A 20,641-nucleotide genomic window follows, 5' to 3' on the forward strand; every position below is an offset into this window, starting at 1 on the left:
GAGAAAGCGCAATTAAGACCACCACTTTGAATTCATTTGTTGCCGTCCTAGGTCCATTCATTACCCATAAAGCATAATAATCACTTTTATTATTAAGAAACATGATGAAGGAAAAAGGAAACCACACACTGCTCTTGATAGTATCACTGATATTTAATAAGCTTACGTATCGGCCTAACGGCCTTCGTCAGAGCTTTTGTGAATTTTCTGAAAACAGCACCTCTATGTAGACCTAGACTATTATTAAGAAACATCAAAAACCATCATACTGTCAAAAATGAGAAAAATACAGTGATATGATATAGTATTTTGGCCATATTGCCCAGCCCTAGATGCACATGGTGTACAACCAGGGCTCTCTAACAGTGCACATGGAGAGCTAACTTCCTGTAGGTTTTCAATCAAACCCCGGTTGTAACTAACCTGATTCAGTTTTTCAACCAGTTAATTACTATTATTATTACAAAAAAAATTTTAATGTAACATTTATTTAACTAGGCAAGTCAGTTAAAAAAGAAATATTTACAATGACGGCCTACACCGGAAAAACCCGAACGACGCTGGGCCATTTGTGCGCCGCCCTATGGGACTCCCAATCACGGCCGGTTATAGCCTGAAATCGAACTAGGGTGTCTGTAGTGACACCTCAACCACCGAGATGCAGTGCCTTAGACCGCTACGCCATTCAGGAGCCCCACCCTGGAATCAGATGCACTAGATTAGGGTTGGAGCGAAAACCTACAGGAAGCATTGCTTGCTGTTTGGGGTTTTAGGCTGGTTTTCTGTACAGCACTTTGAGATATCAGCTGATGTAAGAAGGGCTTTATAAATAAATTTGATTTGAGGAACAGTAGCACTCAAGGAACAGGGTTGGAGAGCCCTGGTGTACACAATACAATACAATGAAAGGTTTACTTGCACATGCAGCGATCATTTTTTGTAACCTTTATTTATACAGGTTTTTCTCATTGAGGTAAAATCTATTTTTCAAGAGAGACCTGGTCCAACAGCCGCAGGGGGAACAAAGTTTCAGACAAAACAACCTACATACATTAACACAACACTGAACAAAACTATAGACACACATACAGTACAACAATTGCGTAACGAAACACAAATGTCAAAACAGCTGTCCTAAAGACAATTACACCCTTCTATGATATTTACATCAACCAAGTGTTTAAACTCCACCAACGTGACTAAATCATCACATTTTTAAATGTTCAAGGGAGAATTCCAGCACCACGGAGCTGCGTAACTAAAACTATTTCTACCATGACCTGTTCTAATTCTTGGTACAGTTAAAAGCAAATGAGAATGGGACCGTAATTGATATTTATTTACTGATCTGATTAAAAAAGAACAGAGATAAAGTGGCATTTTACCCAATTTGGCCTTATAAGTCAGTGTATACCAGTGTTTAAGCCTATGCAAGGTCAATGACGACCAGCCAAAGGCGCTGTAGAGATCACAATGATGTGTTAGACGTTTTTGATTGGTAATGAACCTGAGGGCCACATGATATACTGAACCAAGTGCTCTCAGGGTAGTTGTTGAGGCCTGCATATATAGAACATCACTAAAATCTAAAGTCGCCAGTAATGTACAGTTGAAGTCGGAAGTTTACATACACTTCGGTTGGAGTCATTAAAACTCGTTTTTCAACCACTCCACAAATTTGTTGTTAACAAACTATAGTTTTGGCAAGTTGGTTAGGGCATCTACTTTGTGCATGACACAAGTCATTTTTCCAACAATTGTTTTACAGACAGATTATTTCACTTATAATTCACTGTATCACAATTCCAGTGGGTCAGAAGTTTACATACACTAAGTTGACTGTGCCTTTAAACAGCTTGGAAAATTCCAGAAAATGATGTCATGGTTTTAGAAGCTTCTGATAGGCTAATTGACATAATTGGAGTCAATTGGAGGTGTACCTATGGATGTATTTCAAGGCCTACCTTCAAACTCAGTGCCTCTTTGCTTGACAGCATGGGTAAATCAAAATAAATAGTAGACCTCCACAAGTCTGTTTTATCCTTGGGAGCAATTTCCAAATGCCTGAAGGTACCACGTTCATCTTTACAAACAATAGTACGCAAGTATAAACACCATGGTACCACGCAGCCGGCATACCGCTCAGGAAGGAGACGCGTTCTGCCTGCTAGAGATGAACGTACTTTGGAGCGAAAAGTGCAAATGAATCCCAGAACAACAGCAAAGGACCTTGTAAAGATGCTGGAGGAAACAGGTACAAAAGTATCTAGAGCTGCAGTAAAACAAGTCCTATATCGACATAACCTGAAAGGCCGATCAGCAAGGAAGAAGCCACTGCTCCAAAACCGCCATAAAAAAGCCAGACTACGGTTTGCAACTGCACATGGGGACAAAGATTGTACTTTTTGGAGAAATGTCCACTGGTCTGATTAAACAAAAATAGAACTGTTTGGCCATAATGACCATCTTTGTGTTTGGAGGAAAAAGGTGGAGGCTTGCAAGCCGAAGAATAGCATCCCAATCGTGAAGCACAGGGGTGGCAACATCATGTTGTGGGGGTGCTTTGCTGCAGGAGGGACGTGCATTTCACAAAATAGATGGCGTCATGAGGAAAGAAAATGATGTGGATATATTGAAGCAACATCTCAAGACATCAGTCAGGAAGTTAAAGCTTGGTCGCAAATGGGTCTTCCAAATGGACAATGACCCCAAGCGTACTTCCAAAGTTATGGCAAAATGGCTAAAGGACAACAAAGTCAAAGTATTGGAGTGGCCATCACAAAGCCCTGACCTCAATCCTATAGAAAATTTGTGGGCAGAACTGAAAAAGCATGTGCGAGCATGGAGGCCTACAAACCTGACTCAGTTACAACCGCTTTGTCAGGAGGAATGGGCCAAAATTCACCCAACTTATTGTGGGAAGCTTGTGGAAGGCTACCCGAAACGTTTGACTCAAGTTAAATAAGTTCAAGGCAATGCTACCAAATAGTAATTAAACTTCTGACCCACTGGGAATGTGATGATAGAAGTAAAATCTGAAATAAATCATTCTCTCTATTATTATTCTGACATTTCACATTCTTAAAATAAAGTGGTGATCCTAACTAACCTAAGACAGGGAATTTTTACTAGGATTAAATGTCAGGAATTGTGAAAAACTGAGTTTAAATGTACTTGGCTAAGGTGTATGTAAACTTCCGACTTTAACTGTACATCATATCAGCACCTTCTTTCTTGACCTCCAAAGAAAAACAAACCTTATGCCGGTAATAAAAACCTATTTTCAGCTTGAGCTTCCTTATTAAGTTCTCCACATGAACAGTGAAGCTCAGCTTGTCATCAACCCACACTCCCACATATTTGTAGTCTTTGACTTGCTCTATAGTATGTCCATCTAATGTAGCAATGACATGATTAGTAACATGCCTGGCATTAGAAAATACCATGCATTTTGTTTTACCCGAATTCAGAACCAGCTTCAAATCATAAAGATTCTGTGGTATGGTGTCAAATGGTCTTTGGGCATTTTCAAATGCTAAAGATAAACTACTACAACTTTAATAAAGAACAGTATCATCTGCATAAAAATGAACATCCGCTGTCGCAATATGATCCCCAATGTTGTTGATATACAAAATTAACAACAGTGGGCCCAAAATAGAACCTTGCGGAACACCTGAGCACACCTCTATGGACTCAGATTTACAACCATCCGCCATTATACATTGTGTACGATTTGATTGGTTTATAAATTACCTATCTAGCGCATGACCAGTAATTCCACAACATTTTTACCTTTGCACCAACACAGCATGGTCCACGGTGGCAAATGCCTTCGACAAATCAATAAAGACAGGCACACAATGTAACTTCTTGTCAAGAGCACAGTGGATGTCATTTAAAATCTTCAGTGTTGCTGACATTAAGCCTGAATGCATTCCATTTAAGATGTTGTTTTCTTGGAGGTAGGCCTTCAGCTGCCTACTAACTAAGGACTCCAGTACCTTAGACAGTAGAGACAGTTTTGATATGGGTTGATAGTTGTCAAGTAGCGAAGGATCTCCACTTTTCAGGAGAGGCTTTACAAAAGCAGACTTCCATATCTTGGGGATTTCCTTAACATCAAGCGTGAGGTTAAACATATTAAGTGGAGCAATGATGTCTGCAGCTAAGTGTAGTAGGCGGGGGTCTAGATCATCAGGGCCAGGGGATTTCTTTCTATCAATTTCTTTCAGGGCTTTATGCACATCTGAACCAGAGAAGGATGAGAAGGAAAACCTGGCGAAGGAGTGCTCAGGGGTGTCAGGTAAATTTTACAGGGGGCGCACTTAAACCTTTAACCTTTTCAAATAAACTGCCTGCATCTAGAAAAGGCTGATTTAAGGCTTTCAGAATAGAGGTTCTCTCAGTGTCTACCAACAATTGTTTGGGAAGCTGTGTATCTTTTTTGCACTCCAAACCTTTCACTACTTGCTAAAATGTGGAGGGATTATTTAAATTATCCGAAGTAATATTTAAGGAGTGGTCTGCTTTCAATTTTTGTGTCATAGCCACACCCAGATTTCTAAGACATTTAAAAGCCATCCAATCATCCGCCGAACCAGACGATCTTGCTTTAGCCCACATAGCATTTCGTTCCATTATGATTTTAGTAAATCCACCAGTAAACCAAGGGTTATCGCTGCCCTTAATCCTGAATTTTTTTAAAAGTGGCATGCCTATTGCATACATCCTGGAATGTGTTGTGGAAGTAAGAAAAGGCTAATTCAACATCAGGGATTAATTCTATTCCATTCAATGCTAAATACATAATGTAAAAAAGGTTCAAAGACAGATATTCAAATTGCTTAGGTTTAGTAACAGAGAACTTGTCTTTTACATATACAGCAACATCACCACCCGAAAAACATTGTACCCATTTATGCCAATATTTTTGTATGTAATAGATTTTTTGAGCCTGGTTTCAGAAAGCATAAATATGTCAGGGTCGGCAGTATTTATCCATATATTCACAAAATAAAGCTTTGGCAGAAGACGTCTAACATTCGTATGCATAAACTTGACTACTTAATTCGGTAGCGGCAAAAATGACATGAGCTGGGTTGGATTGCACATTTCCAGACAGTAGAAGCAGCAAGATAATGGCAAGTCTAGAACGGGGGTTACAACATTTGGATTTACAGACAGCACTTGAATGACAATCCACAGTCACAAGAGATGTGTAAAGTCCAGAAACATGGTTAAGTACCAAGAGAACAGTCTTGACATGTAAGCGCAAGAGTCCAAATTCTCCCATGTTGTTTACAGATTCTCCCATACATTTACAGAGCAAGCGTGTGGTTTCTCCCAAGGCATGAGCGAGAAACAGTCATTTATATTTCTTCATTCACAGAGCAATGGGCTCTAAAAGTATCGCCAACATTGTAAAGGCCAAGGGTAGACAACAGCGAAATGAGAGAGAGAGAGAGCGAGAGAGACCCTCAACTAGGCAGACATCCAGGGCGATGATAAAATAACCGTCTGTCGAAAACAAAACCATGACGGTGATACAATCGCTAACCAGAACGGTAATAAAGTTGCTAAAATCCAGACCAGAATGGATGGTCATGTAAAAGCACGGAGCTAAATGTTTGGTGGTAGCCTCTTCCAAGTTCAGCTGATGTGAGGCGACTCTACGAAAAGCTGTCCATCAAAATTTGAGAAATTACCGCTCACATCAAATTTCAGTGAATGTTTACAGGTTGGAAAATACCCGGAAACATCTTTTTCATGCATTGTGTGTGTATGGGTGCGTCCATGTGTGCGTCTGTATGTAAATGTCTCATTAGAGTGGGGCCCGTGGTTTCAGGGTCACCTGGAAGTCAACCGGCCCTAATTGGGCTGATGTTGCCGTGGCAACCAGCTGGAAGGGACAGAGTGTGATCTGACCTGCTGGAGGGGCCATGTCACCTCCAGGCTGCCACTCTGACACACACACACACACACACACACACACACACACACACACACACACACACACACACACACACACACACACACACACACACACACACACACACACACACACACACACACACACAGAAGTGCACATTAACGCATGCACACAATCACAGATGTGCACACACATACAGACGTACCACACATTTTCACTTGACCTCTCTCTCACACATGTAGAGTACACACCCTCACACAGTCAAATGCACACATAATCACACAGAGACACAGAGAGTCACACACACCCACACTGTCACTCTCCTTGTCCTCCCACACATCATCTCTGGCTGTGTTATTCTTGGAAAGCAGGGAATGAGGGAATGCTGTAGAATATTAAAGAGTAGAAGGACTGGGTCAGACAGACAGACAGACAGACAGACAGACAGACAGACAGACAGACAGACAGACAGACAGACAGACAGACAGACAGACAGACAGACAGACAGACAGACAGACAGACAGACAGACAGACAGACAGACAGACAGACAGACAGACAGACAGACAGACAGGGGCAACCATGTCCCTGCGTTTTTTAGGGGGTTGTCTAGCAACCAGTTTGTGCTCTCTTTAAGAAAATCCCAAAACGTCAAGGTGATAAAGAGAAGTGGGAAGAACTACACTCTTAGAAAATTGGTTCCAAAAAGGTTATTCGGCTGTCCTCAGGAGAACTCTTTTTAGATCCAGGTAAAACCCTATTTGGTTCCAGGTAGAATCATTTTGGGTTCCATGTCAAACCCTCCGTGGAAAGGGTTCTACATGGAACCCAAAACGGTTCTACCTGGAACCAAAAAGGGTTCTTCAAAGGGTTCTCCTACTGGGACAGCCGAAGAACCCTTTTAGGTTCTAGATAGCACCATTTTTTCTAAGAGTGTACTCCTCTGTTCCCTCTCTTTCTCTACCTCCTCTCCTCCCTGTATCTATTGTTATCTTCCCATCATTCATCCTGTCTTTTACCTCTCCCTGAAGGTCTCTATCTTCTTGAATTTTATGTTCTAAGAATATATCCTCTTTTTCTCCTCAACTCTCTCTCTCTCTCTTCCTTATGTGTTGATACAGTAAATGTCTGTGTCTTTGTCTGTGCAGGTGAACGAGATTTACCATGACCACTCTCTGGGAGCCAGGATCAACGTGGTGCTAGTACGAATCATCATGCTGGGCTATGGGAAGGTAAAATAGTGTTTTGTTCATGTTTTTTAGCCTATATATCCTTTTTACAGGTTGTTTTGACTATAGAATGAAAATCCATGTTCATAATCTACTTCAGGTTTGATTGAGTAGAGCCTCTGTTTTATGAACCTGTTCCTTGAAAAGTTGCAGCCATGTTATATTTTATGGAGCATTTTCTGCACCCCTACACACACACACACACACACACACACACACACACACACACACACACACACACACACACACACACACACACACACACACACACACACACACACACACACACACACACACACAACAACCCTCTCTGCACTCGCCGAGGCCTACAGCCTGTTATTCCAGTGGACTGAGCAAAAGAGGAACTAAAAGCATGTGGATCCCAGGGGAGGGTTTTCAAAGTCGCACGCCTTCACAGTTCATCACCGAAGCACATAGAAACACTGCCGTTATGCAACCGGCTTTTTCCCTGGTGGGCTGGAGCAAGGAATCATGGGAAGTCCAGACAAAGATAAACAATCAATGATAGCCTTCCCTCATTCATAAACAACCAGACAGACTGGCGGATGCTGCTCTGTAATTCTATCATCGATCTATCTTGATTAGATTTAATGTTTAATAGTCACGTGTACAGGGTTGCAGGTGTAATTACAGGGTACAGTGATAATCTTAAACTCTGAGCTCCAACAATGCATCCCAAAGTGAAATAAAAACAATAAATGTAAAAATAAAGAAAGTAAATAAATACAAATGTAATATATACATATTAACACAGTAACAATGGTAAATGTCCATTGGGGCAGGGACAGGGTAAATGTCTGTTGGTGGGTCAGGAAACGGGAGCAGGTAGCTGACTAGTGGTGTCTATTCAGCAACCTGATGGTCTGGGGGTAGAATCTATTAGCCAGTCTTCCAGTTTTTGCCATGATGCTCCTGTACTGCCTGCTTCTTAGTGATGGAAGTGGGGAGAACAGGCCATGGCTCAGGTGGCTGAGGTCCCTAATTATCTTCTTGGCCTTCCTGCGACCCCTGGTGTTGTAGGTGTCCTGGAGGGCAGTCAGTGTGCACCTAATGGTGCGTTCGGCTGACCGTGCAGTGCAGTTGACGTACCAATCTTTGATGAATCCCGACAATATGCTCTCGATGGTGCTCCTGTATAACACTATGAGGGCCCTCTGGGACAGATCACATTTCTTCAGCATCCTGAGGTTGAAGAGTCGTTGTCATGACTTCTTCACCACGGTGTCCATGTGGCTTGACCATTTCAGCTGCTTAGAGATGTGTACGCCGAGGAACTTTAAGTTTTTGACTGTCTCCACAGCATCCCCGTGGATGAAGGCTTGCCCGGCCTGGTTCTTCCTGAAGTCCACAATCAGCTCCTTTGTTTTGCTGATGTTTAGGGAGAGGTTGTTTACCAGGCACCACACCATCAGAATGCCTACCTCCTCTCTGTAGGCCGTCTCGTCATTGTTGGTAATCAGGCCTAATACTGTTGTGTCATCAGCAAACTTGATGACGGAGTTGGAACTGTGTGAGGCCACGCAGTCGTGGGTATACAGGGAGTACAGGAGGGGACTGAGGACGCACCCTTGTGTTGAGAATCAGTGTCGAGAAGCTAATGTTGCCTACCTTCAGCAGCTGGGGGTGACCTGTCACAAAGTCCAGGACCCAGTTGCATAGGGATGAGTTCAGACCCAGGGCCATGAGCTTTGTGGTGAGCTTAGAGGGCGCTATGGTATTGAAGGCAGAGCTGTAGGCTCTCGAGTGGCTCAGCGGTCTAAGGCACTGCATCTCAGTGCAAGAGCTGTCACTGCAGTCCTTGGTTCAAATCCAGGCTGCATCACATAGGGTGGTGCAAAATTGGCCCAGCATCACCCGGGGTAGGCCGTCATTATAAATAAGAATTTGTTCTTAACCGACTTGCCTAGTTAAATAAAGGTTAAATAAAATAAAAAAATTGTTGATGAACAGCATCCTCATGTCTGACACTACCTGGATTCAGTCTTATGTAGAAAAATTTGAATTTCTGTTTTTTACATTGGATAAAAGTAGAGACTCTACTACTCTACAAAATGGTATATCATACACTGCATTTGAGGAACAATGGGAAAGTAATTATGCTTTGAAAGTTGATAAACTTGTAAACTCACTTTTGAGAAAATGGCATTTTAGTGTTTCGGTGAGTGTCACGTCCTGACCATAGTAAGTTGTTATTTTCTATGGTAGAGGGGTCAGGGCGTGACAGGGGTGTTGATCTGTTTTTGTATGTCTATGTTCAGGTTCTAGTTGTTGATTTTTATGTGGGTTGTTGTTTGGCATGACCTCCAATTAGAGGCAGCTGGTTGTCGTTGTCTCTAATTGGAGGCCATACTTAAGTTGATGTTTGTCCCACCTGTCCTGGTGGGTGATTATATTTTGAGTAGTGTGTTTTTTCCCTCTCTGCGTCACGGTTTGTTTTTGTAAATTCAAGTTTATTTATGTATGGCATTTAGTTTCACGGTCAATAAAAATGTGGAACTACGAAAACGCTGCATCTTGGTCCGTTCCTTATAACAGCCGTGACAGTGAGAGCTATTTGTCTACACCCATTCAGCATCGTTCATACCCTCTTAAGCTTTAGCCCCACCCATCTCCTTGCATTCAGAGCACACACTTGATGCTCTGGCCGTTGATTTGTTTACCTCTGGATAACATGAAAACAGCCTAACCAGCTCAGCTGGCAACATGCTTTTTTGCCGACGTTTACTGACACCGGCCATATTCAACAGGTGTTGTACACTTTAGCTTAAGCCATGTAGCTAGCTTGAAATTAAACCACTTTCTGTCAAAATTAGAAACGTGTACTGTAATATCTGAAAATGTAGCTAGCTAGACTATCTTACCCGTATACATCATCATGCATGATGGACGCATCTCCCAGTCACGGATCCATGCCACAAATGCCCTTAGTTTGAAGATGTAATCCGGAAACAGGTGTTTTCCCATCTCATTAGCTATCATATTCTAATTCCACTGATTTCAAAACTCGATCCTCCTGAAAGTGGAGAGCAACAGGTATGCAGCTTTTGAAATCATGTCCAATGAATTGAATCTATCTATTTGTTATTGTGTGTGCACATGCATGTGTGTGTGTGTGTGTGTTTGTGATTGAGGAGGGACAACCCAACAGGATGTTACTACCGATAGAGCATGGAACTGATACTCTATAGTATTCCAAACGTCTATATTACATCTACTTTATATTCCCTTCAGTTGACACTATCTGGCCAAGCTGCAAAGCGGAAGTTATACAATTTATCTTCTTAAAATCAGATTTTTAACCTAACCCTAAGCTAAACCACACTGCTAACCTTATGCCTAACCCTGACCTTTCACTTCTTTCTACTCTCCTCTCTCTACCTTGTCTCAATGGAAGTTTTCAGAGTACAGACATACACCCAGACACAAACACACATGCACACGCACACACACACACATACACATATGCACACACACACACACACACACACTCCTTGACCGGTTCTCGTGGCCCCGCCTCTATCCGCATGCAGCTCAGGCCAAGACTCTGGCTGTCCATCGTCCCCAATTATCTTGGCAACTGAGAAGTGTGTTTGAATGTTTAATGACGAGACAGAGGCATTGATGCGAGTAACCAGTATTGTTCAGTACATTGCAATACATCCGGGTATTTCAAGCACACCGGTAAAAACACTGGAGTTGCAGTAATTAACATTTACCAACAGATGGCATCACTGTGCCATCTTACACCCATAACAAAGTGCATGGGCAGCCTGCAGATTGGCCGAGCGACCCTGAACGCACACGTACACACTCACTCACTCACTCACTCACTCACTCACTCACTCACTCACTCACACACAAACACACACACAGATGTATGTTAGTTCACCACATTCTTACTCCATCATTTGCCCAGAGAGGCGGTCATATGTCTTCACTGCAGGACAGAGAGGCAGAATTGAACTATACAATGTGTATGTGTGAAAATAGAAAGTGGGGGTGGGAGGAGGGAGGAGGGTGGAGAGAGAGAAGAAAAAGGAGTGGCTGATACATTGAGAAAGAACAAGAGAGGTGACGGAGAGAGATAGTGAGAGATAATGTAGGTCTATATGTGGGAGTATGTATTATTCTGGGAAAATGTAACCATTGCATAAGAAATTCTTATTTCTATAAGTATGTACGTTTGGGTTCATATGTATAAAATAAATTGTTGTGAATTTCACAGAATCAGGAAATGCAATATTGTGTGTAAGAAAATGACTCTGCAGTAGGAGAATATGTGTACATCTTAAAATTCTTGTAGTTTTGTCTAAGGCAAGCATGTAAGTACCCTATAACACCAAAGGTATTTCAGCTCACCTTGGCATCTTGCGGGTCCACCTTGTGGCCAACTGCTAATGCAATACTAACACCTGCTGGACACATCAGGAATAGCATGATATATTTAAATACTCTCTTGTCACCGACTGAGCATGATTTTTTTATGTATTTTTATTTAACCTTTATTTAACCAGGTAGGCCAGTTGAGAACAAGTTCTCATTTACAACTACGACCTGGCCAAGATAAAGCAAAGCAGTGCGACAAAAACAACACAGTTACACATGGGATAAACAAACGTACAGTCAATAATACAATAGAAAAATCTGTATACAGTGTGTGCAAATGAAGTAAGGAGGTAAGGCAATAAATAGGCCAATAGTGGCGAAGTAATTACAATTGAGCAATTTACACTGGAGTGACATATGTGCAGATGAGGATGTACAAGTAGAAATACTGGAAGAGTTGATTGAAGAGACACATGAACTTCTGACTGAACATCTGCTACAATTTTTTTCTCCTCTTTCCTTTCCTTTTCTACTCTCTATATATATCTAGTCTATGAGTCTGATAGAGTTGGGGAACCCATCTCAGAGTCTGGAGAATGTGTGTCGCTGGGCCTTCCTGCAGCAGAAACAGGACACAGGAGATGCAGAGTACCACGACCATGCTATATTCCTCACACGGCAGGAGTTTGGGCCTACCGGCATGCAGGGTAACACACACACACAAACGTACATGCAGTTTTGTTCTGTTGTGTTGTTGCGTTTAGTGAAGTCAGAGTGAGAGCAGGCTAGCAGCGTGTCTCGGGGGAGTTCTGTAGCTCTAAAGCAGTGGTCTACAGCAGCCCTTCAGCTGCCCTTGAGCCTTGAGCTAGAGAGAAAATCAATACACTACAGCCACAGCCACAGCCCTGCTAGGAAGAACACAACACAGAGAGACTACAGCCACAGACCTGCTAGAGAGAACAGAGAGACTATAGCCACAGACCTGCTAAAGATAACGAGAGCATAGCCACTACGCTGGGCGGGCCCACAGACCTGCTCGGTCGGAGCAGGCCACAGACCGCGGACGAGAGACTATAGCCACAGACCTGCTAGAGAGAACAGAGAGAGACTACAGAAACGGACCTGCTAGCCAGAGACTGTGTGTACTCTGAGAGAGACACAGTCAGGTCACAGTAATGTAGCTACTTGGCCCCTGTTTAGGAGGTCAAAGTTGAACTCATTCAAATGATGTGACAACAGTGCTTTATGCATCGTCATGCTCTCGCTCTCTCTCTCTTCCCCTCCTCTCTCTCTCTCTCTCTCTCTTTCCCCTTCCCACCATCCCTTCCTCAGGTTATGCTCCAGTAACAGGGATGTGTCACCCAGTGAGAAGCTGTACTCTGAACCACGAGGATGGCTTTTCTTCCGCCTTCGTGGTAGCCCACGAGACAGGACATGTGTGAGTACATACACACTAGTGATGCGCGGGTCAGCTGTTTGTTGAACTGCACCCTAGCACAACCGAAAGTTCAAATCTGAAGCCTGTACCTGATCCACACCCGCAAATATAGAAAATGCATGGTACAGTTCGCTTTTTTTTCTCTCTTGAAAATGTTTTAAACAATGAAGTGTTTCTTTAACGTTCCTTCATTTCTTTCCTGAATATTTTTCTGCCCATGTTCCCAAAAGCATTTGGCGATTGGCGTGTATTTGGTGCGCATACTGTTTGTTGTGTATTTGGTCCTAACACTTAGGCTTACGCACCAATCCCAGATAAAAATAATGAAAGTGTAACGTTCGTCGCCTGGTGACGAGGAAGCGGACCAAAACGCAGCTGGGAGCGAACACATGTTTATTCAACACACTGGAATTAAACATGTACACAAAAATCAAGAAAAATGCAGATACGTTACGTGCTCAAACAAAGAGACAACACCCCACAAACAGCGTGGGGAAAACAGCAACTTAAATGTGATCCCAATCAGAGACAATTAGCGACAGCTGTCTCTGATTGGGAATCGACAGAACCCAACATAGAAATAAACCCACCTAGAGCCTACACAAGGCTAAAACGTAAACCAAACACAAACCAATGAAAAATACCTAACATGACACACCCTGACCCAATATACCCGAGTTCACCTGGTCAGGGCGTGACAGAAAGAAAAACCTCAATGTAGCCTATAGATATAAATTGCACAATAATTATAGATTTCTGAATTGTTTTAATGCCTCGTTTTCTCTTTATTCAACCCCCTCCCCCCCCCCGCCCTTCACACACACACACACACACACACACACACACACACACACACACACACACAAACTGTAAAGACTTAAATTCAAAAACATTATATCCACAATGAAACATAAAATTAGATACATATACCTGTCCACATATTGATGAATTCCCCTCTGCCCTCCCCCTTCCTCCCTCCCCCAGGTTGGGTATGGAGCACGACGGCCAGGGGAATCGCTGTGGAGACGAGGTGCACATGGGGAGCATCATGGCCCCGTTGGTTCAAGCTGCCTTCCACCGCTTCCATTGGTCACGCTGTAGCCAGCAGGAGCTAGGACGATACCTACAGTGAGTCTATCACACACCTACTATATACATACACACACGCAGGCACACACACACACCCATAAACACACTTACACACTTGTTTACATTCCTTTTCACCAGAACTGAATGACTCCAACATCAAACAAACAACCTGCACAAACAAACGGAACTCCACTTTAATAGGGCTGTCAGTGGTCACATCATACAGAGCTTCTATTAATGACTATTACAGTCTCCCACATAAAAAAATCATGCAGTCTGAGGAAGGGTCCTGAACTAACATTTTTCTGCAACTATTGTTCCAAACATTTGAATAGAATCGTGCCTCTGTTTTTATTCACTGAATATAAAACCTGAAATTAATGTGACAACACTGTTAGGTAACAATGTCTCCTTTGACCCAGATCCTACGAATGTCTTCGTGATGACCCTTACGAACATAACTGGCCGTCCCTGCCCAGACTTCCTGGTCTGCACTACTCCATGAACGAACAGTGTCGCTTTGACTTCGGCGTGGGCTACATGATGTGTACCGCGGTAAGAACTCCCCAAAGGAACGAGTGGTATACTAACATATGCACTAACTATTGCTAATGCTAATATATACATACTAGATTAACATATGTTACCAGAATTACAAGTACCCACTGTAGTGGTGCCAGCAGTTGAAAAGCCAACCACTTGACTTCAGAATCACTTCACACTTCAGTCCCCAATGATACCGTGATGAGCAGGGTTACATGGATAACATCCACACCGCAAAAAAATAAGTACTCACTCCTCACTGAAATCCCTACTGATATACACTGAGTATACAAAACATTATGAACACCTGCTCTTTCCATGACATAGGTGAATCCAAGGGAAAGCTACGATCCGTTTTCCGTTATATCCACTTCAATCGGTGTAGGTGAAGGGGAGGAGACTGGTTAAAGAAGGATTTTTAAGCCTTGAGACAATGGAGACATGGATTGTGTATATTTTCCAGTCAGAGTGTGAATGGGCAAGACAAAAGATTGAAGTGCCTTTGAACGGGGTATGGTAGCAGGTGCCAGTCCCACCGGTTTGTGTCAAGAACTGCAATGCTGCCAGGTTTTCCACGCTCAACAGTTTACGGTGTGTATCAAGAATGGTCCACCTCCCAAAGGACATCCAGCCATCTTGACACAACTGTAGGAAGCAATGGAGTCAAGATTTCCCGTGGAATGCTTTCAACACCTTGCAGAATCCATGCTCAGACAAATTGAGGCTGTTCTGAGGGCAACTCAATATTAGGAAGGTGGTCCTAATGTTTGTTATACTCAATGTAAGTCCCCACTTGAATAGGTCCATCCCTCAAGGCATCTTGACACTGACTGAAGGTCTTATCTTTTTAGACGGCTAATCTTTGTATCTCGGGAGCTGTTTTGTGATTGAGAGATGAGAGTTGAGCTGACCTACTCTTTGCAGGGCTTTGCACTCGTTGCTAGATTACCCTTTATTCTCTTGTCAAACCATTCATTCCTTTAGCTGCAAAAGGTGGGCCAGGCTGGAACACAGGTAAGGTTACCCCCCTATCCTCCCCCAAACCCCCCCTCGGAGCGATGTGGCCACTTTCTTTTTCTTCTGATTATCAGTATGGTTGTCATCGTTACTTGTTTATCTTCCGTTCTTTCGTTCTGCCCATCGTCACATTATCGTGACTGGCATGTGTTCTGCAGAATTCTAAACATACACTTTTTTAGTTTTCATTTAGTGACAAAAAGAAAAAGAGTTCTGGATTTCTCCCAAACAGCTAGCCAGAAAAAGTGAACCATAGCAAATGAGCTCAACACGGACACACACACGGCGCCTTTTACTGTAAATCTATGTGTCACTATTTGGCCATTCAGAAAGCGATATTGGCAAAGATATTGGAAAAGGGATGGGAAGAAAGAGAAAGAGAAGTCCTTTCCAGGCAGAAAGAAAGGTCTGGTGCGAGAGCTGCTTTTCTATGTTCAGGTTTAGGATCCTGCAGTGTCGCGTGCCAGCCTACCAGGCTGATGTCATCAGTGCCAACCGCAGGCTGACCTTTGACCCTGTTGTGAGCTCAACTGTAGGGGTCACCTGAGGTCATTCTGGGTAGAGAGTCTGGGTCGGCTTTGTTATTGTGGAAAGGGGAACAGAGGGGGGAACGGAGGGAAACACGTGAAAGAAAGAAGAAGCAGAGACTCCATTTAGAAATGATTAGAACTTCCCCGTTAGAGCCAATGGAACGTAAATCTGAATAAGGACAACATTATCCTACTCTGTGGGGCACCAATTGACAGTTGACCTCTTACCCGTCACATTCTGCTCTCCCTGCCCTCCTCTCTGACCCCACAGAGCTGCAGGTTCTCTCAGTCAGAGAGTCTCTCTCTCCTCATCCTCTTTGGTTTTGTCTGCATGCTCGTTGGCTTCCTGTACAGCCGTGTCGTTGTAACAGTGAAACAGTGAAGGACTACTACAGTACACTAACGTCTGGACTCTTATGGATGTTATTGATGTTTTGTATCTTTTCTTGTACATGTGCAGTACAGTCAGTGGTCCAATTGATCTGTTCTCTCTGGTGTAGTAGGTCTGAGGTGATTTCTGGAATGTTCTGTGATGCTAGCTACTCCCAGTGTCTGGGTGTCTGTATGTGAGAAAGAGTGACCTGTTGCAGGTCACCTGCCTTGTCTGGTGATACTATATGTTTTCGGTAAAGACCCAGTTACTGGCTGTGTGTAGATAATGTGAGAGGATGTGTGTGTGAGGGTTCTTCTCTGTCTGTCCATTGCAGTACCGGACGTTTGACCCCTGCAAACAGCTGTGGTGCAGCCACCCTGACAACCCCTTCTTTTGCAAGACCAAGAAAGGACCACCCATCGATGGCACCATGTGTGGGGATGGGAAGGTACACACACGCACGCACGCATGCACACACAGTACCAGTCAAAAGTTTGGACACACCTACTCATTCAAGGGTTTTTCTTTATTTTTAACATGTTCTACATTGTATAATGCACACTCTTGGCATTCTCTCAAGCAGCTTCATGAGGTAGTCACCTGGAATGCATTTCAATTAACAGGTTTGCCTTGTTAAAAGTTAATTTAAGGAATTTCTTTCCATCTTAATGCATTTGAGCCAATCAGTTGTGTTGTGACAAGGTAGGGGTGGTATACAGAAGATAGCCCTATTTGGTAAAATAAAAAAGTTCATATTATGGCAAGAGCAGATCACATAAGCAAAGAGAAACGACAGTCCATCATTACTTTACGACATGAAGGTCAGTCAATCCGGAAAATTTCAAGAACGTTCTTTAAGTGCAGTCACAAAAACCATGAAGTGCTTTGATGAAACTGGCTCTCATGAGGACCGCCACAGGAAAGGAAGACCCAGAGAAACCTCTGCTGCAGAGGATAAGTTCATTAGAGTTAACTGCACCTCAGATTGTAGCCCACATAAATGCTTTACAGAGTTCAAGTAACAGACACATCTCAACATCAACTGTTCAGAGGAGACTGCGTGAATCAGGCCTTCATGGTCAATTTTGCTGCCAAGAAACCACTACTAAAGGACACCAATAAGAAGATGAGAGTTGCTTGGGCCAAGAAACACAAGCAATGGACATTAGACCGGTGGAAATCTGTCCTTTGGTCTGATGAGTCAAAATTTGAGATTTTTGGTTCAGACCGTTGGGTCTTTGGGAGATGCAGAGTAGGTGAATGGATGATCTCCGTAGATGTGGTTCCCACTGTGAAGCATGGAAGAGGTGTAATGGTGAATTCAAGCATGGCTACCACAGTATTCTGCAGCAATACACCATCCCATCTGGTTTGCGCTTTTATTTATTTTTTATTTAACTAGGCAAGTCAGTTAAGAACAAATTCTTATTTACAATGATAGCCTAAGAACAGTGGGTTAACTGCCTTGTTCAGGGGCAGAATGACATATTTTTAATCTGTCAGCTCAGGGATTTGATCTAGCAACCTTTCAGTTATTGGCCCAACACGCTAACCACTTGGCTACCTGCCACTTAGTGGGACTACCATTTGTTGTCAACAGGACAATGACCGAACACACCTCCAGGCTGTGTAAGGGCAATTTTACCAAGAAGGAGAGTGATAGAGTGCTGCATCAGATGACCTGGCCTCCACAATCACCCAACCTCAACCCAATTGAGATGGTTTGAGATGAGTTGGACTGCAGAGTGAAGGAAAAGCAGCCAACAAGTCCTCAGCATGTGGGAACTCCCTCAAGACTGTTGGAAAAGCTTTCCAGGTGAAGCTGATTGAGGGAATGCCAAGATTGTGCAAAGCTGTCATCAAGGCAAAGGGTTTGAAGGATACTTTGAGGGATACTTTGAAGGATCTAAAATATAAATTAATTTAGATTTGTTTAAAAGAGGTTAACACTTTTTTGGTTACTACATGATTCCATATGTGTTAGTTCATAGATTTGATGTCTTCACTATTATTTTGCAATGTAGAAAATAGTAAAAAATAAAAACACCCTTGAATGAGTAGGTGTGTCCAAACCTTTGACTGGTACTGTCCCCCACACACACACACACACACACACACACACACACACACACACACACACACACACACACACACACACACACACACACACACACACACACACACACACACACACACACACACACACACACACACACACACACACACACTAATGGTAACAATAATACCATCCTACAGTTTCTTCCCCTCTCTCGTCCTATCACAGCACTGCTTCAAAGGTCACTGTATCTGGCTGACCATTGACATGATAAAGCAGGATGGTGGGTGGAACATGTGGAGCCAGTTTGGGTCCTGTACTCATACCTGTGGAGGAGGGGTGCAGTTTAGAAACCGTGAATGCAACAACCCCAGGTACGGATTCTTTTTTACCCTAAATATTGACAAATCTACCAAGCAACACTTGCATAGTATCATGGTTAAAACGCGTTAGAGCTTGTCCTAACAGAACAGAACATATTCACTGTTCACATTGACCAAGTGAATGGGCTCTTGAGTGATGCAGCGGTCTAAGGCACTGCATCTCAGTGCTGGAGGTGTCACTACAGATCCTGGTTTGATTCCAGGCTGTATCACAACCGGCCGTAGTTGGGAGTCCCATAGGGTGGCGCACAATTGGCCCAGTGTCATCCAGGTTTGGCCAGTGTAGGCCGTCATTGTAAATAAGAATTTGTTCTTACTGACATGCCTGGTTAAATAAAAAAATGTCCCTGTTGTCCCCAGTCCTGCTAATGGAGGTCGTACCTGTCTGGGGACTAACCAGCAGTTCCAGCTGTGTAACAGCCAGGAGTGTGAGGAGCTGTACAGTGACTTCAGGGAGGAGCAGTGCCGTAGCTTGGACCCTGAGTTTGAGTTCCACAACAACAAGCACCACTGGCTGCCTTATGAACACACGGAACGTAAGTAGCCTACACACAGACTTCCTGAAATGGTGGGTTGTGGGCCATAAGTCAGCTCCTCTTGTGTGGAGGCAGATTGGGAAGCAGATGTTCTGTGTGTGTTTTGGGGGGGATGTTATGGTCACCGACAGCTGGTTTGCTGCTGGCTAGTGTGAATGCACCCATCTTAAAAAACAGAACCCTTGCCTTTCAACCTTTCTAAAACGATAACCCCTTTCTTCAACACCTTTTAAAAAGAACACTCTCTTCTATCTCTAACCTATCTCACTCCACCAAATCATCTGAGCTCTTTTCCAGCCTGTCTGTCTGTGTGTCAGTGGGTCGGTCGGTCGGTGTGTTAGTCTGTGTGTTGTTCGGTGCGTCGGTCAGTCTTAGTCAGTGTGTGTTGGTCGCTCTCTCTCTCTCTCTCTCTCTCTCTCTCTCTCTCTCTCTCTCTCTCTCTCTCTCTCTCCCTCCCACCCCCCTCCCTCTTTTCTCAGCTAGTCAGCTGTTGTGACTCACAGAACATAGTCATACTTTATGTGTTTAAACCATCAGAACCCAGAATGGGATTCCCATAACATCCCTTCTTTCTCGCCATCTCCAAAAAACGCCCTTACCTCATCTATAAGTGTGAGTATGAGTTTAAAGAGTGTGTGAGGCTTACAGATCCAGTCCCCATGCTAAATAGTTTTTTTCAACATTGTCTCAAGTACATGCGGGGGAGGGGAGAGAGAGAGGGGGGAAGAAAGAGAAGGGGGAAAAGGAGAGGTAAGGAGAGAAGTTAGAATGAATTCCATTCGTGTGTTTTCATCTCCAGGGTTTAGAGATAGTGTGAGAGAACAGGAGTGAGTCTGTATGAAAATCTAGACTTTGCTCGAAATCTAATAATTAGTTACACCTGTTGTAAAATACAGTCGATGTTGTGTTTTTAGCCATAAACATCCTCGTAACATTGCTCTACAGTTCAAAAAATCACTTTTTACAAGCATTGATTGTTCCAGCTACTTTGGTCATCCAGGGTCCAGTTGGTCAGGGCGATCTCACCCAGAGAACTTTCTCTCCCTCTGGGATGATCTGTGTCATCGGCCCCCTCTCTGGAGGAGTGAGGGAGTGAGGGACTGTGTATTGGCATGAGTATATGAGAACTCACATCCCAATCTGAGCGTTTCTAATACTTTGTAATATCTG

At 43.3% G+C, this 20,641-nt stretch overlaps 1 protein-coding gene across 2 annotated transcripts in view; it reads left to right on the forward strand.

Annotated features, from left to right (window-relative positions):
* The window catches only part of LOC106604833 (A disintegrin and metalloproteinase with thrombospondin motifs 2), a 205,861-nt gene that overhangs the window by 168,832 nt on the left and 16,388 nt on the right, over positions 1–20,641 (forward strand). The window contains exons 5-13 of one of the 2 annotated variants that reach the window (XM_014199880.3): positions 7,079–7,162; positions 12,057–12,213; positions 12,839–12,944; positions 13,929–14,072; positions 14,456–14,588; positions 15,561–15,590; positions 16,831–16,944; positions 18,781–18,926; positions 19,296–19,471. In XM_014199880.3, coding sequence (XP_014055355.1) covers positions 7,079–7,162; positions 12,057–12,213; positions 12,839–12,944; positions 13,929–14,072; positions 14,456–14,588; positions 15,561–15,590; positions 16,831–16,944; positions 18,781–18,926; positions 19,296–19,471 — 1,090 coding nt within the window. The remainder of the gene's footprint in view (positions 1–7,078; positions 7,163–12,056; positions 12,214–12,838; positions 12,945–13,928; positions 14,073–14,455; positions 14,589–15,560; positions 15,591–16,830; positions 16,945–18,780; positions 18,927–19,295; positions 19,472–20,641) is intronic. The other variant, XM_045718244.2, reaches the window with a different exon arrangement.

Source organism: Salmo salar, chromosome 05, assembly GCF_965601325.2.
Source record: "Salmo salar chromosome 05, fSalSal1, whole genome shotgun sequence".
In the NCBI taxonomy this organism is placed as follows: domain Eukaryota; kingdom Metazoa; phylum Chordata; class Actinopteri; order Salmoniformes; family Salmonidae; genus Salmo; species Salmo salar.